This window comes from Cynara cardunculus, assembly GCF_001531365.2.
Source record: "Cynara cardunculus var. scolymus isolate 2C chromosome LG 11, CcrdV1, whole genome shotgun sequence".
Taxonomy (NCBI): Eukaryota; Viridiplantae; Streptophyta; class Magnoliopsida; order Asterales; family Asteraceae; genus Cynara; species Cynara cardunculus.
The window spans coordinates 10,164,341-10,178,626 of record NC_037538.1 but is presented as its reverse complement, the minus strand read 5'-3'; the positions used below and the strand labels follow the sequence as shown (position 1 = coordinate 10,178,626).

The following is a 14,286-nucleotide window of genomic DNA, read 5'->3' as shown; positions in this document are numbered from 1 at the left end:
TTTTTATCTTCACAGCGTTTTGTTATAAAATTTCAAATGTAAAAAAATGGTCTTACGGGTCTAACGAAAACAGGCTGGTCTCACGTGAATCTAATCCTATATACATATGTGTGTATATATATACATACGTGACACGTGTATGAAAAATATATAGGAAAATATGTAAATATGAAAGTGAAAGCAATTATTTTAGTCCAAAGTTATTGAAGATATAAATTTTATTTTGTAAATTATTGATATGGGTTTCATCATCTTATCTTATAGAACCAACCAATTATTATTGTCCAACAGTTTATGCTGATTAAAAAACAACAAAAATTTGAAACCTGCAACCAATTGATGTTGATAGTATTCCAACATTGAATCCATTCAAACGTTGAATTGTTTTTTCATGGAAAAGATGAAACAGGTTGGAAATGACCCAAAGCTAGTGATCATGTTCTTAAGAAGGAAAAATAAAATGAAGTGCTAGAAAAAGGTGTAGCAATGGAAATCAAATAAAACATGAAACAGAGAAGGAAAAATGGTGATCTGATACACTGTGCAGTAGCAGAAGAAGGGTCCAGATGTACCATAAAATAAGAAGAAATGGCATTTGCGTCAGTGATGATCATCCATCAGATTACCAAAATGCCCCTCCCGCTAGCTGTCAACAACTTCAACTGCGAACCCCGAGTACAGCAACGGTCCTATACTTCCATTTTTCCAGCTGTACTCCATTTATTTACCTTTTCTCTTTCTCGAGGGAAAAGCGCATCTATTCTATGTTACGCCTCAATAACAATGCGCATTCTAGCACAACCTTGACACTTGCGAACCTGCAGAAGGAGCGTTCCTGGTTCTCAAAGTACGCCTGTGAACCAGTCACATGTACATGCGCATTTTAGCTCAACACTTTGCATTCATCACACTTCGAGTACGGACAACTTTTTTGGAATAAAAAATCGATCCATAAATTCTTTTTCCCAAGGAGAGTCACACGCGGTAAGTTTGTGCTTACAGAAAATGCCAAATTCACATGCACAAAACAGAATGGCATGTATATACTATACGATAACCATACACACGCGGTAGAAACAAATAGATTTTCTGCATTTACGCACGTGCGAAGCTCCCGAACGATGGAGAAAGAGACGGAGAAGTAGGTTAGACTTTAATGTCCGAATTTCCGATGGAGACGATGGCGTTCTTGTTGCTGCAAGTTCCTCATGCTTCGAATTGCCAGAACATCGTTCTTCTGGATCTCCAGAGATCCTCCTCCGATATTATCAATATCAGTTGAATCTACGAGTTATTACAGAGCAGCAACAACTGACTAAATTAACTTTCGAAGGAAATTTCCTGATTAAAAATAGTTCAAATCTATAATTAATGTAAATCAAACAACATTTAGCGTTGTGCAATTTTGTATTGTACCTATGGTGGACTTCCTCGACGAAAGCGTTGTGAATCCACTGAATGGAGCTAAATCTGGGGGACAAAATCGACGGTATACGGAAAAAACACGAATTTAGAATGAATTTTAATTTGAAAATGACTTGAATCAGTATATTATGAAGAATTACCTCTCCTGGAAGGATCGTGAGAGGATAGGTAGAGGACTAGGAAGCATAAGAATGTGAGGAGTGGAATAAGATGAACTAGTCTCGAAGAAGATACTAATGTTGATTTCTGTTGATAAGGCTTCTGTGATTTGTGTTCGTCGTCGGCTGTGCCGGCCGAACATGATGCTATTTTGTCCTTCCGCTGGTCCTCTAAGGTGAAACAATTGTTAATGTCGTCCTTGATAACTCCGGCGCCGGCGATTGAGAAGAGAACCCCATGGTTATGAAGCTTTGAAGCCGGTGATCCGAGTGATTGGCGGTGCATGTTTACTAATTAATTACTAGACAGGAAGATAGAGAAGCAAGTATTTATGCCGCTGAGTTTAAAGCCCTCTTCCCCTCTCGTTTTTATATTCCCATTTTGCCCTTCCCATCAAAATACCTTTTTACAAAAGGGCCCATTAGGTTTCCCATTTTTGCTAATTAACATTAAATACCCTTAAGAATTATATCTTTTGACAAAAGCTCCCCTCAAATTTTTTTTAAAGTATAGAGATTTGAACAAAAAGTTGATTACCAGTAGCCCAATTAACCTCACATGAAACCTGTCTCCAAAAACACCAATGTGAAGAGGTATTTTTTGGCTCACTCAACGACTGGGGCTAATCACAGGGGATTGAGATCGAACCGAAGACATATATTGTATTTGAGCAAAGTCACCCTACTCCTTTACCAATTGAGCTATACATCAGAGGCAAAACTTGAAGGAATGTCATACTTGGAAATTTTATTTTGTAATTATTATCTTTCATTTCCGCTTACTTAAATTATTATTGAGTAAGTGCTTACTGTCAAGAGTTATCATTTTTATCTTATTGGGTGACATTCTCGACCATCAAATGGATTATTTATAAACATCTCTTACCCAATATACACTAACCGAGTAAAAATATTCTCTCTCATTTACAACATACAAGTAAGAACTTTACCAAATGGTATTTGGCCTAACGGCATGTTGAGTTTTTGATCTCTTAGGAGATCAAGAGTTTTCAAACCTTACAAAAAATGAGGAATATGTGTAAGTTTCTTTGTTCCATTTATTATATATAAATATTATATACTTCAAAAAAGAAAAACTTCGATTGTTGTCATGCGTCTTCCTTATACCAAGATTTTGATTTTCTTTTACTTTTTACGACTCATACAGTAACATTTTGAGAAACAATTAACTTGTTATTAAAAATTAATTTATAAAAATAATATATATTTATCAAATCATCTCCACTCTAAATAAAGAATTTCTTTTGAATGTTTAAAAATATGGGCTTCCTTTATATTGGGCCTTGTTTGCAGATTTCTTTTGAAGATCAATGATGACCAAAAACCGGTTTCGAAATTTTATAACTTACAAATCCATTATGGTTGTTCGAACCAGACCGGTTTACATGTGACTCAACTACTCGTAGGGGCCAAGAACAACTAAGGGTGCGTTTGGTTTGCGGGAATGTTTCTGAGGGATTTGGATTCCCAGGAGGGATTTGGATTCTATGGGATTTGGATTGGATTGGATTTAAAATCCATTCCTGTGTTTGGTTTGCAGGATTTGAATTTTTTTTAACAGCATATGAAGTACAAATCGGAACATTAATCGGAACAGCATATGAAGTACAAATCGTCACAAAATATGCAGAAATTGAAGTATAATATGCAGAAATCGAAGTACAAATCGGAGCATTAATCGTATTGTTAAGTAGAAATTACCTGGAGGATGCGAATGGAGGATGAAAATGGAGGCTGGAGGAGATGGTCAGCGACGGCGACGGAGACGACGGTGGGAGAAAGCCACGGTGATGGAGACGACCTCGAGGGAAAGCGACGGCGACGACCTCAGGGTGATGCGACGGCGACGGCGACGACCTCGGGGCGATGCGACGGCGACGACCTCGGGGGGATGCGACGGCGACGGAGACGACCTCGGGGGGAAGCGACGGCGACGGAGACGACCGGGGGGAAGCGACAGCGACGACCGGGGGGGGAAGCGACGGCGACGGAGACGACCGGGAGAGAGCGACGRAGGTGAGCGATGCGATGGAGGAGAAGATGGAGACGGGTAGGTTAGGGCAAAAAGGAATGGATTCTAAAATCCTATGTATATGGGAAGGATTCTTAAATCCATTGTTCATGGGATTTCAAAGGAAGCGACGGATTTCAATTTCTCACAATCCAGCAAACCAAACACTGGATTGGAATGGATTTCAAATCCAAATCCCCCCAATTCCATTCCAATCCCGCAAACCAAACGCACCCTAAGAAAATTCCCAATAAAACCGATGACCTCCGAGTAGAATCGTCAAATGCTCAAAAGTTATTGCCATCCATATCAAATTGCCAATTACTTCACCTAGTTTTCACATTGACAGTCTAAAATTTTATATTTGATTTGCAGTGTAAAATTTTATATTAAACGTTGTATTGGGGTATCCTTTTTTTACGTCTGCACCACTACAAGGTTTACCATACTTATTCTAAGCCTGCACCAGTACGAGTTATTTGTGAAGACTTGGAAGGCAGCCACTGCTGCTCGGTTGGAACCGAAGCTGCTTTGGGAGACTCGGATAAATGAACTTGTGCAAAGTCGTACACCATCTTCTGTTTTTCATCTTCCGCCTGACCCACTTTCTCCTTCGTTTGTTGCCCAACTTCCGAGGCTGTTTTCGGTACTTTGTTGAAAACTCCAGTTACCCGAGTAGCATACGGTAAATACATGTGTACTCTTCATAATGGTAGATCCGGCATCAGTTACTGTTTGCTCTGCAGCTGCAAATGCAGATTTGGCTTTCTCGTAGACCTGAAGCTTCTGGTCAACTTGTTTGACTTTTTCGTTAATGATGGGTGCCCTGCCCATGCTCACCTGCTTCTCAGTCGATCCATTTTGCTTGTCCAAAGAAGCAACTTTAGTAACAGTATATTTACCCAGATATGGATTCTTGTAATTGGTTGAATTTTAGGTTAAATTTGACGGTGTAACCCCCCTGCTTTGAAAATGAATCAAATTATTAATTGCATCATAAAGGCCCTTATACCCACGTCCCAATCGCCCTCTCGGAGGGATATGTGCATCTAAAAGATCTTTCATATTGTGTCCAATCCCAAAATTAGTTCTATACATATGCCCAACAACGAGAAAAATAAATGGCCCGTGGATTCATCAGCAGTTTGAAAGGTTAACCTATTCGGGATCTCCGGATCTGTGCTTATCTTCAGCTCCTCGAAGCATTTCGTCACTTACTACGCCCTTCCTCGTCTCAGGTGACAAAAACCAAACGAAATGAGAGATGAACATCGTTTTGCATTTAGCTCGACATTTTATTTAAATCAAAGCTTATAGGATCGAGTCATCTATGGACTGATGATACGGTATGACACAGAATTTGCACAAATAGACTTTTTCAAAAAATCTATTACAAAATTTTAAATCCGATCTACATATACCTGTTCTTATGTCCATCCACTGGCAGGCTTAAAACACCTCGGGATTCCCTTTACGTGTTCATCATGCCTTGGATCTGTTCATGGCCAACAACATTGTGAGGCATGCGTACAACATTAAAACACGACCATAACCGAACTGAATATTTGCAGGATTTCACCACCATGTACATCTCACCTCAGACCCTACTTTTGGAGTGAAATATATTGGGTTCGTTTGATTTTTAAGTATTCGAATGACCTTTTTGGAATCTTATGAATCTGAATCAAATACCATCGTTCTTAGGTAGTGTTTGGTACGCAGACTGGACGGGACGGGACAGGACGGGACAGGACTAATTGTCTGTCCCATGTTTGGTACAACTAGGACAGGACAAGACAAAACTATTAAAATGACCATATTACCCTTAAATGTTGTTCAATGTTATTTTATATCATATAATGATTGTAAAATGACGACAAATCAACCAAAATATATTTTAATTACATAGTTTTTGTAATCAAGTTTAATACATTAAATATAAATCCAACATTGTTCTTGTGATGCTTTTCTTTTCATCAAGATTTCTTTTGATGGCAAGGGAACCATCAAACAGTGAAATAAAAAAAAATCAAAAAGTAGAAGATGGAGCATACCAGAAGAGAATCAGAGAAATCAAAGTCACAAAAAAATAAAGAAATCAAAGTCACAAAAAAATCAAAAAGTAGAAGGAGGCGGTGGAAGGAGGCGGTGTGGAAGAGCTCTCGTCGTGGAACTGGAACGGGGTGTGAAAGAGACGATGCAAAAGAGGGTTTAGGTTTTCTATTGGATTTTAAGGGTAAGATAGTAAATTTGCATTTAGTCCCATCTTGTTCCACCTAAATAAAATTAACAACTTTTGTCCCATCAAATTTAAAAATAGTCCCATCTTGTCCCATGTAATTTTTGTCCATGGCATGCCAAACATGGGACTATTTTTTTTGTCCCGTCCCGTCCCATGTAGTCTGCATACCAAACGCACCTTTAGTGATGTCAAGGACAAACAAGTCATTTTATATCAAAAAGTTACCAGAAAAAGAACGACTAACTTTCTTTCAGACATGGGGGAAAAAAAGCTAATCGTTCCGGTATCAACAACTAGGCAAGCAAGAAATTCTATATCAAAAAGTCACCCGAATGGAAATCCTGCAACTGTCATCAGGCATACGGAAACTGAAAGCAGTACCTGGTCTATGGGTCCAAAAGAGGACTACCTTCCTTGGCAAGAACAAAGAGCCCGCCATCCCCTCGGGATATGCGCAGATCTTTATCGAGATATGTGATAAGAAGCCAAGATTTTGACCGTTCCCCGGGAATGGGAATCTTAAGAGGAGCTTGCCCTGAAATTACACCTGCAATATTGGCCACCGCCTCTTGCAATGGGTTGAGTGACTGCTGGACCGCTGACAAATTTATATTCTGGCCAAAAATATCCAAATTTTCGGGAAGATCTACATTCGATTTTATCTTTGGAGGCTGAAAGCTCCCCTCTTTAAACTCTACCTGTAAATTAGGTTCCACTCATTTATATCATTTTCCTCCGCTCTATTTTGTACTAGAATGTTATCCGGCAAGAAAAACAGTACCTGGATTCTTGACGGGCTTCGCACTTCGAAATTTGCCAATGCGGTGGACGTGAAAGTAGCAAAAGGGGTAGAAAATGTGATGGAGTTGTCTATTGTAAGGCTGCTGGTATTAACATCTTGACAAATCTTTTCCACCTTCAATAACGGTATCGTGCCAACTGCCAAAAGTGGTAATAGCTCGGAAAATGCGGTGTACCTGATGGGTCCATACACAATGATTGGCTCACAAACGGAATTAAATCCTATAAATTAAAGCCTTTCGGCTTTGATTTTATCCCAAATGAAATAAACCTTGTGTCTGTTTTCAACATGTTAAGCAATATTTACATCTATAATTTCATAAGGCTTAATGTAATCACCACTCCTTCCATCCCAAAATAAATGCAACAATTTCCTTGTAGGTAAATAAATGCCATGTTTTCATAAGGATTCAATAACTGAAAGTAGTTCTCGATTTAACCTAAATAGTTCAAAGTAATCGAAAACTTAACCGGATAAGTTATAATTAATCGATTAATCGAACACAATCGAATAACCCGAATTCGTCATGGTTCGGATGATTATTAGTTTGAAGAAAATTAATACCAATTTATATACCAAAAGAGGGATGATGAGAGTGCTTACAACAAAATCCATTTGCCATCAAGAAGCTCCACGGCATCTGTAGGTGCCGACGTCGGATTAGCTCCTTCTAACTGAGTCACCAACTCTATAACCTCCGCCCGTTCCTCCGCCGAAGCGCTAAACCCTAGTCCAGTCCCATAAACACTATCCACCAAACACCTTTTCAGCGCTTCAATCTTACTATTATCCTCAACCCCAGCAGATTCAGCCACCGCACTACCGTTACCGGTTACAGAATACGTCTTAGATTGCTCCGAATCATCTGTTCCCCACTCGTCCTCGTCTTTGGGAGGATCCGAGGACGATAATTTCGTCAATGGTTCGGGTTCCAGGCCGGATTTCTCGCCCCATTCGTCTGTCACGGTGGGTGGTTCCGACCCGTCTTCGTCGCTCCCTCCGGGGGTGATTGGGGGTTTGTTGGAGGATAAGCGAACGATTGTAGATTTGATTCTTCTGGGGTTTCGAGAAGGGGAAACAGAGAAGGATAGGGGTGCGGTGGCGAATGAACGGCCTGTGGCGGTGGCGGTGGAATTGGGGAAGAGGAATGATGGGCTGTGGGAAAAGATGAGAGACCACATTGTCAAGTGTATGGCTTCGGAGGAGTTTTCCCATGATCTCTTTTTGGTCTTTCCGCATATGCTATTTTTCACTCATTCTCTTTATTTTGTAAAAAAATAGTCTAACCATTTATTGATACCGATATTTTCTCTTTAGGGGTCATTTACCAAAATGCTTATTCTAGTAAATGCTTATCAAATCACGTTACCTCATAGGATGAATATGATAAGGACCAAAAATCTTACTTGAAAAGAGCGAGACAAAGACCAGAAGTCTTATCCAGTAAGTGAGAGCGCCGACTCTTACCACAGTAAACACTTACCGGGTAAATTATTATATGCGATGTCGTTTTGATGGACTAAAATCTTACCCAGTAAGTAAATAATAGTGTTTAATTTAATTGACAACTAATTAGATGTAATAAAAGACAATAAATTTATTGGGGTTATTGAGATGTAAATTACATATTTTCATTAATATTGTTTCTTGTAACGAATAGAATTTCATACATTTTTTTTGTCGCAATATAATGTTTTGACATTAAAGTTAAAACTTGTATAAAAATGATTAGTTGCAAGCATATGTGCAATATTAATTGTTATAATGAGTGTGCATAAGATTAGTCTCTACAATTTTGCATTTCAGCTTAAAATGCTTGTTTTGCAGCTTAATTAATAATTAACAGATTTTAAAATAGGTTATACATAGAAATTACAATTAACAACCATATAAATGTACTTAATTGAAGAGAAAAAATAATTCCATATATAAAAAACAATGTATTGTAAGATATTTTTTTATTATAAATTCATGTCCACCAAATGATGAAACGTACACGAGAAATGCTATCAATTTCATCAGTATATGAGATAATATATCAACCTTTGTTAGTTGGATAAAGTAAAAAAAACCTATGAGATATCTAAGTTCAAATTTTATGCTATCATTTTGGAGTCAAAGAAAATTTCCATACCTATTGCTACCCTACTTACTTTTTGAGATATTAATTAAAGAGATAAATGGAGTAAAATGAATGTATATAGAAAGTTGGATAGTTTGGAGATTAAACTTTATTAAATCGAAAGGAAAATTACCAAATGATCCTTCTTATAGTGAGACATACACATTTTTTATTTAAGGGTAAAAAAGTCTTTAACTTATTTGATATTTTAGAAAACTCAAGATAATGAGAAAAATAATTTAAAAGAATCATACTCTAACAATGCATCACATCATCATTTTATATATACTAGAAGGGTATTCGTGCAATGCAATGAGATATATCTCAATTTTAGTGTTTTGTTTTATTCCGTTTCGGTAGATGTTTTTGTGTAACTTATTTAATTCAATCTTTTTTATTGTAATTTAATTTAGATTTAGTAACGAAGTAATAATATAATTTTTTATAAAGATAATAATTAAGTAGTTTGTTAGAACTCAATGATTATCCCAATTATATTTTCGATTTTTTTATATTTAAAATGAGATATTTATCATCTATTTGATTATGGTTATTTGTAGTTAGTTACACAAATTAAAATATGAAGCTTTATTAAGTTGTACTTACGTATAATTTACTTGTAATCTTGAATTTTAAGTAATATGCATCAATAAATAGTACTTCATGTTTAAAAGATGGTTTTTAAGAGTTTTTGTCAAATGCTTTATAATATACTCTGTGTGTATATATATATATATATATATATATACTAGAAGGGTACTCGCACAATGCAACGATATACATATGTTTTGTGTTTTTTTTGTCTCAGTCGATGTTATAATACGAGTTTGTATGGTTTTGAGAAAACGATAATGTTTTTATTTTTAAATATAATATAAATATAAAGATATCATAAAAAATTAAAAAAATATTGATATTAGTACCAAACTAACTATTTAAATTTTTATTGTGTATTTATTTAATTCATTTTTTTTTATTTTTTGTTTAATAATATATTTTTTTATAAAAATAATAATTAAGTATTTTTAATAATTATTTTAATTATATTTTAAATTTTTTATATTTAAAATAAAATATTTATCATATCAATTATATTTATTTAAAATTAATTATATAAATTCAAAACATAAAACTTTAATAAATTGTAGTTATTGATTTGGACCGATCCTAACAGCATCTTCCATTTAAAATCATGGACTAATAGGATTTCTCTGGGCCGGACCGGCCCACATTAGGTGCTTGTTTAACCGGCGTCGGGCTTGGTTCCGGGAAGTGCATATCGGTGGGGCCACCGCCACAATCTTCGCAGTTCGAACGGCGTCCTTTGGGCACGGAGTTACAGTAGTCGTTGGTGTACTTCAGCAGTTCTGAACCGCAGCCATGGCGATGCAAGCTGGAATGGGCTTTTCTAAGATCATCATCTTAGTAGGAGCAGGTTTTTTTTTGCACAATCATACACACTCCATCTGGTTCATAATTACCTATGATTTTCATCTGTATATGTGTTGATTATTTCGATCATATCTTGCACCTTTCGTTCCCTAATATGTGAGCGTATACCATGTGACTTTTACCCAACGGTACCAATCGAGTCTACGATATTTGGCCTTTTGTTCGAGAGACGTATGTGTCTGAGCTTCCTTGCCGTTCAAAAAACATGTGCGTGTGTATATTGAGGTGTGTGTAAGAGATACACTGAATGGACGTATTTTGTTTGCAGGATACACTGGTACATTGCTGCTTAACAATGGCAAGCTTTCTGATGTATTGGGCGAACTTCAGGTAAAAGATGCCATCAATTCTCCCCTTTCCCTCTCACTAAGAAGTAATATGCATTTGATGCTGTGAGATTTTAATTATTTAGTTGCTTAGGTTTTTTAATGTTGATGGAGTTTAACTGAGCAGGGTTTGGTGAAAGGATATGAGGGAAAGCAGGGAGATGGAGCTGAAGGTGATTATTCTGATGCCATTGCTGGCCAGGTACTGCTTTGTTTGTTGGATGGTATTTTTCAAAACAGAAAAATTGACAGAAAGGCAGGCAATTATTTTAACAACAGCAAGAAAGAAACGTTTCGACAAGTCACTTTCATACACTCTTGATTTAGAGCGTAAACAGAACCACCTTGATGCTAAACTGGATCAAGCCAGTTGTTTATGTTTTGATTATGCATTGTTGCCATATAGGTATGGTTGTTTAAGTATAGACAAAAGCAAAAAAGGAAAGAAATTGATGACAGGTTGGGTGGATGATCTAACGGATTATCCTATTCTTTTTCTTAGAAGAACCCTCCATGTGAAACTTGAACAACTTTTGATATATCAACTCCATATAAAGGTCCTATTCAATAATACATACAAAGAACATTCTTTAAAACCATCTGGAGTAGCAGTACATGTCTTGATGTTGCTTGGAAGAGCCACAATGGCTTTGATTCTCTGGGTAGGTAAGGCGATTAAAGCATGCGAGTGGATGGAACAACTGAGCTAATCACAACAGACTGCAGGCTAAGAGAAGGCTTCACTGGGTTCCCCCACAAGGGGAACACATTACATAATCATTCAAGGCTCGAGAGATTGTAGACTGACACATGATGCTGACGGTAAGTCGGTAACAGTAAAACTCTGGTAACAACAATAAAGTGGAGTGAGTATCTCAAAGCAAAATCAAACTGTATGCCGGAGGCAAGACAATGGAACATAATAGACTTCACATAGAAAGCAAATAAGTAATGCATACAGTGTGTCAACTGATGTCCAGGCAGCTGCGGAAGATGAAATTCCTGACTGCTGCATAGGACACTGTGCTTTGTCTTGAATCATACTCTTGAGTGGTGTAGTTAGTGATTTCACAACAGTAGCTTGTAGAACCCTTGCCTAACCTCTTGAGCATAGTGGGTCCACTGGCTTGAATAGAGGATATTATAAATCATTAATGATTAAACCCTAACTCTAATTGTATCTCCTGAAAGTTTAAATTATTTAGAACTATGAAGATATATTAAACAAATGCACATTACTTATTCTGCTATTACTTTTGTTTGATGCCTTGAGGGAGGCAACCTGACATAAACAGGCTATCCAGCTTATTTGCTATAGCAAAAGCACAACTAGCTAACAAGGACGTACTTTCATCTAGGAGACATAAAAGCCACATGATTCCCTATTAACCCATATGTATGAGCTATGTTGTTTGGCTAATTTGGAAATAACAAACTTGCTACGGTAGCCAGAACAAGGTTTTCTCCTTTAAGTTGTTACTGTTTGGTTCAATGTAGTTTGATTTCATCAGACGCTGTATCATTTGAGGTTGCAGATACTGATAACTTCTGGATGTTGCGTTGTTGTATCTATATACTCAAGGATGTCTGGATTAAATGCAATTTCTGTTTTGGTTTTGCTTGTGATTACAAGTGTGTCAGCTCATTTCTTTCCAAAAGCAGCCAAAAATATAGTTCAATATAAAAAATTCTTCCCCCAAAAATTAGTTAGTTGGCTACTGATGCACTGTTAAGAAACTGTCTCAAGGGTAGTGTGCTTCTGGTCTCCTTGTACTGAAATTTTTTGACGATTCAAGCAGGACAACATAGAATGCAGTGTCATGGTGGTGATTTCTCCCCTATGATTTTATGTTGCGGTGGGTGCTGTAGTATTTTTGTTTTCATCCTGTTCTTCTCACTTGACCTCTGAATCAAACTCAGACAAGTGCGATTCCTAATTTTGGGGAAATTGACCAAAATAGCCAATTTTCCGAATCAATTTTTAGCCACTTTTTCAATTGAATTCCCATTCTAGTCAGAGTTTACCTAGACATCTTACGCATTTGCGTAAACTCGATTTTAAGATAAAAAAAGATTTTTCTTTCTGTAAAGGTTCAGATTTTTGCGTAAGGATTCAATTTTTTGTGTAAGAATCCTTACACATATGTGTAAGGATTTTTTTTTCTTTTTTCCCACAGAAATTAGTCTTTATGCAAATGTGTAAAGCATCTGCCTAAAGATCGGCTATTTTGGGAAGGGGCTCTAACAAGTGGCTAAATAGTGAATTTGGTTGATGGGATTGTCTATTTCAGTCCATTTCCCCTAATTTTGCTGCCTGCCATCCACAAAATGAAGTGTAGATTAGAGTTAACAGGTGAAATTGGCGATCTTCTGCTGCTGGTGCCGTTATCATTATTGTTTTTCCTTTATTGAAGTTATATTTGATCTCAACTTTTCTATCATATGGCAATTGACTTTCATGCTAACAAAAAACAGGTTCGTCGGTTAGCAATGGAAGTTCGGCAACTGGCTTCTGCACGTCAGATCACTGTTTTAAATGGAGGTTCTGGTGGTAGGTTTTCTGTACTTCTGCATGCCTTTTTCTAACACATTTAAGTGGCTTGCTTCATGATTCATATTTCGTATCATCATCATGCCATCCCTTTCTTGATGTAGACTCTGCTCATGTCTAACATAAACTTTGATGGATCATTTTGAGGCAATTGTCAGATGCTTTTTGGTTCAATTTCTTATTTCTGTTTCTGTAATCTCAATCTTACATTGATACAGGTAATGTAACATCTCTGCTGGTACCAGCTGCTGCATTGGGGGCTGTGGGGTATGGATACATGTGGTGGAAGGTGTGATTAGTTTTGACTTGCTGCTGCTCCTTCAAAGTTTTGCATATCAACACAATTCATTACTTTGAATTGTTGTACGCTTGGTCTTGCATATTTGATAATCTCAGATGCCCCTGTTCTCTTGCACCAACTCACACACACAAATGGTTTCAATTTGTTTGTGAAATCTTTTGTCAACATGAACTTTTGAAGATTGACTCTGTCTCAAATTGTCTTTTAGGGTCTTTCATTTTCAGACCTCATGTATGTGACAAAGCATAACATGGCAAATGCGGTTTCAAACTTGACAAATCATCTGGAACAAGTTTCAGATGCTCTCGCGGTAAGTTCCTATTATAGAGACGGAGAGGCTTTTTGTGAACTCTTTTTATCGTCAATTTCAGAGTTCCTTGTATATCAAATCAGTTTTAAATGATTGTATTCCCAGCAACTCTCTTTTTATATGTTGCCTTAATATGCTTGGATAATAGTCTGTTATAACTTCTTATGCTTTCCCACGTGTCTTCTCAACACATACTTCCCCACTTTGTGACAGTATCATGGGGTTGAGCTTGAGTCACAACATCCTCTTTGGAAAATGCAAGGACCACGTACAAAGACTTCCCTACTCAACTCTTGCAAAGAGGAGGAGCCTTTTGCTTGGGTTTCCCTTATGACATGCATGTTCTTGTTTGTTACTCCTAGACTTTCTCATCATTTGATTTATGTGGGTTCACCATGGAGGGTATATTAATATAGGTTTCTGTAACACCCTAGTTTTTATTAAATAAATCTCAAATTTCAGCCTTAAATACACATATTTATACATAAACAAATGCTCCAGCAGCTGCTACATATAGAAAGTAAGCTAGTGATGAGTTGTTAAGGCTAGGAATGTGTTGGCAAGT

At 37.0% G+C, this 14,286-nt stretch overlaps 3 protein-coding genes across 4 annotated transcripts in view; 1 reads left to right on the top strand and 2 right to left on the bottom strand.

The window, feature by feature from the left end:
• Positions 1-481: 481 nt before the first annotated feature.
• On the bottom strand, positions 482-1,972 carry LOC112521301. 2 transcript variants are annotated; one of them, XM_025130075.1, is made up of 3 exons: positions 1,566-1,972; positions 1,417-1,470; positions 482-1,284 (listed from the first exon to the last, which is right to left on the bottom strand). In XM_025130075.1, the coding sequence occupies exons 1-3, from the start codon at positions 1,867-1,869 to the stop codon at positions 1,154-1,156; spliced, it is 489 nt and encodes a 162-aa protein (XP_024985843.1). In that variant the 5' UTR covers positions 1,870-1,972; the 3' UTR covers positions 482-1,153. The 2 variants fall into 2 exon arrangements, with proteins under 2 accessions (XP_024985843.1, XP_024985844.1); XM_025130076.1 differs by having other exon boundaries at positions 482-1,341; positions 1,566-1,941.
• Positions 1,973-4,659: 2,687 nt separating this feature from the next.
• LOC112521541 (plastoglobulin-1, chloroplastic-like) lies at positions 4,660-7,852 on the bottom strand. Its single transcript, XM_025130457.1, has 4 exons — positions 7,263-7,852; positions 6,639-6,834; positions 6,239-6,555; positions 4,660-5,110 (listed from the first exon to the last, which is right to left on the bottom strand). The coding sequence occupies exons 1-3, from the start codon at positions 7,838-7,840 to the stop codon at positions 6,244-6,246; spliced, it is 1,086 nt and encodes a 361-aa protein (XP_024986225.1). The 5' UTR covers positions 7,841-7,852; the 3' UTR covers positions 4,660-5,110; positions 6,239-6,243.
• A 2,142-nt stretch (positions 7,853-9,994) lies between these two features.
• Positions 9,995-14,286, top strand: part of LOC112521313 — a 9,772-nt gene continuing 5,480 nt past the window's right edge. Inside the window, exons 1-6 of the mRNA XM_025130090.1 lie at positions 9,995-10,216; positions 10,502-10,563; positions 10,687-10,761; positions 13,035-13,110; positions 13,329-13,399; positions 13,620-13,721. Coding sequence (XP_024985858.1) covers positions 10,162-10,216; positions 10,502-10,563; positions 10,687-10,761; positions 13,035-13,110; positions 13,329-13,399; positions 13,620-13,721 — 441 coding nt within the window. The 5' untranslated portion in view covers positions 9,995-10,161. The remainder of the gene's footprint in view (positions 10,217-10,501; positions 10,564-10,686; positions 10,762-13,034; positions 13,111-13,328; positions 13,400-13,619; positions 13,722-14,286) is intronic.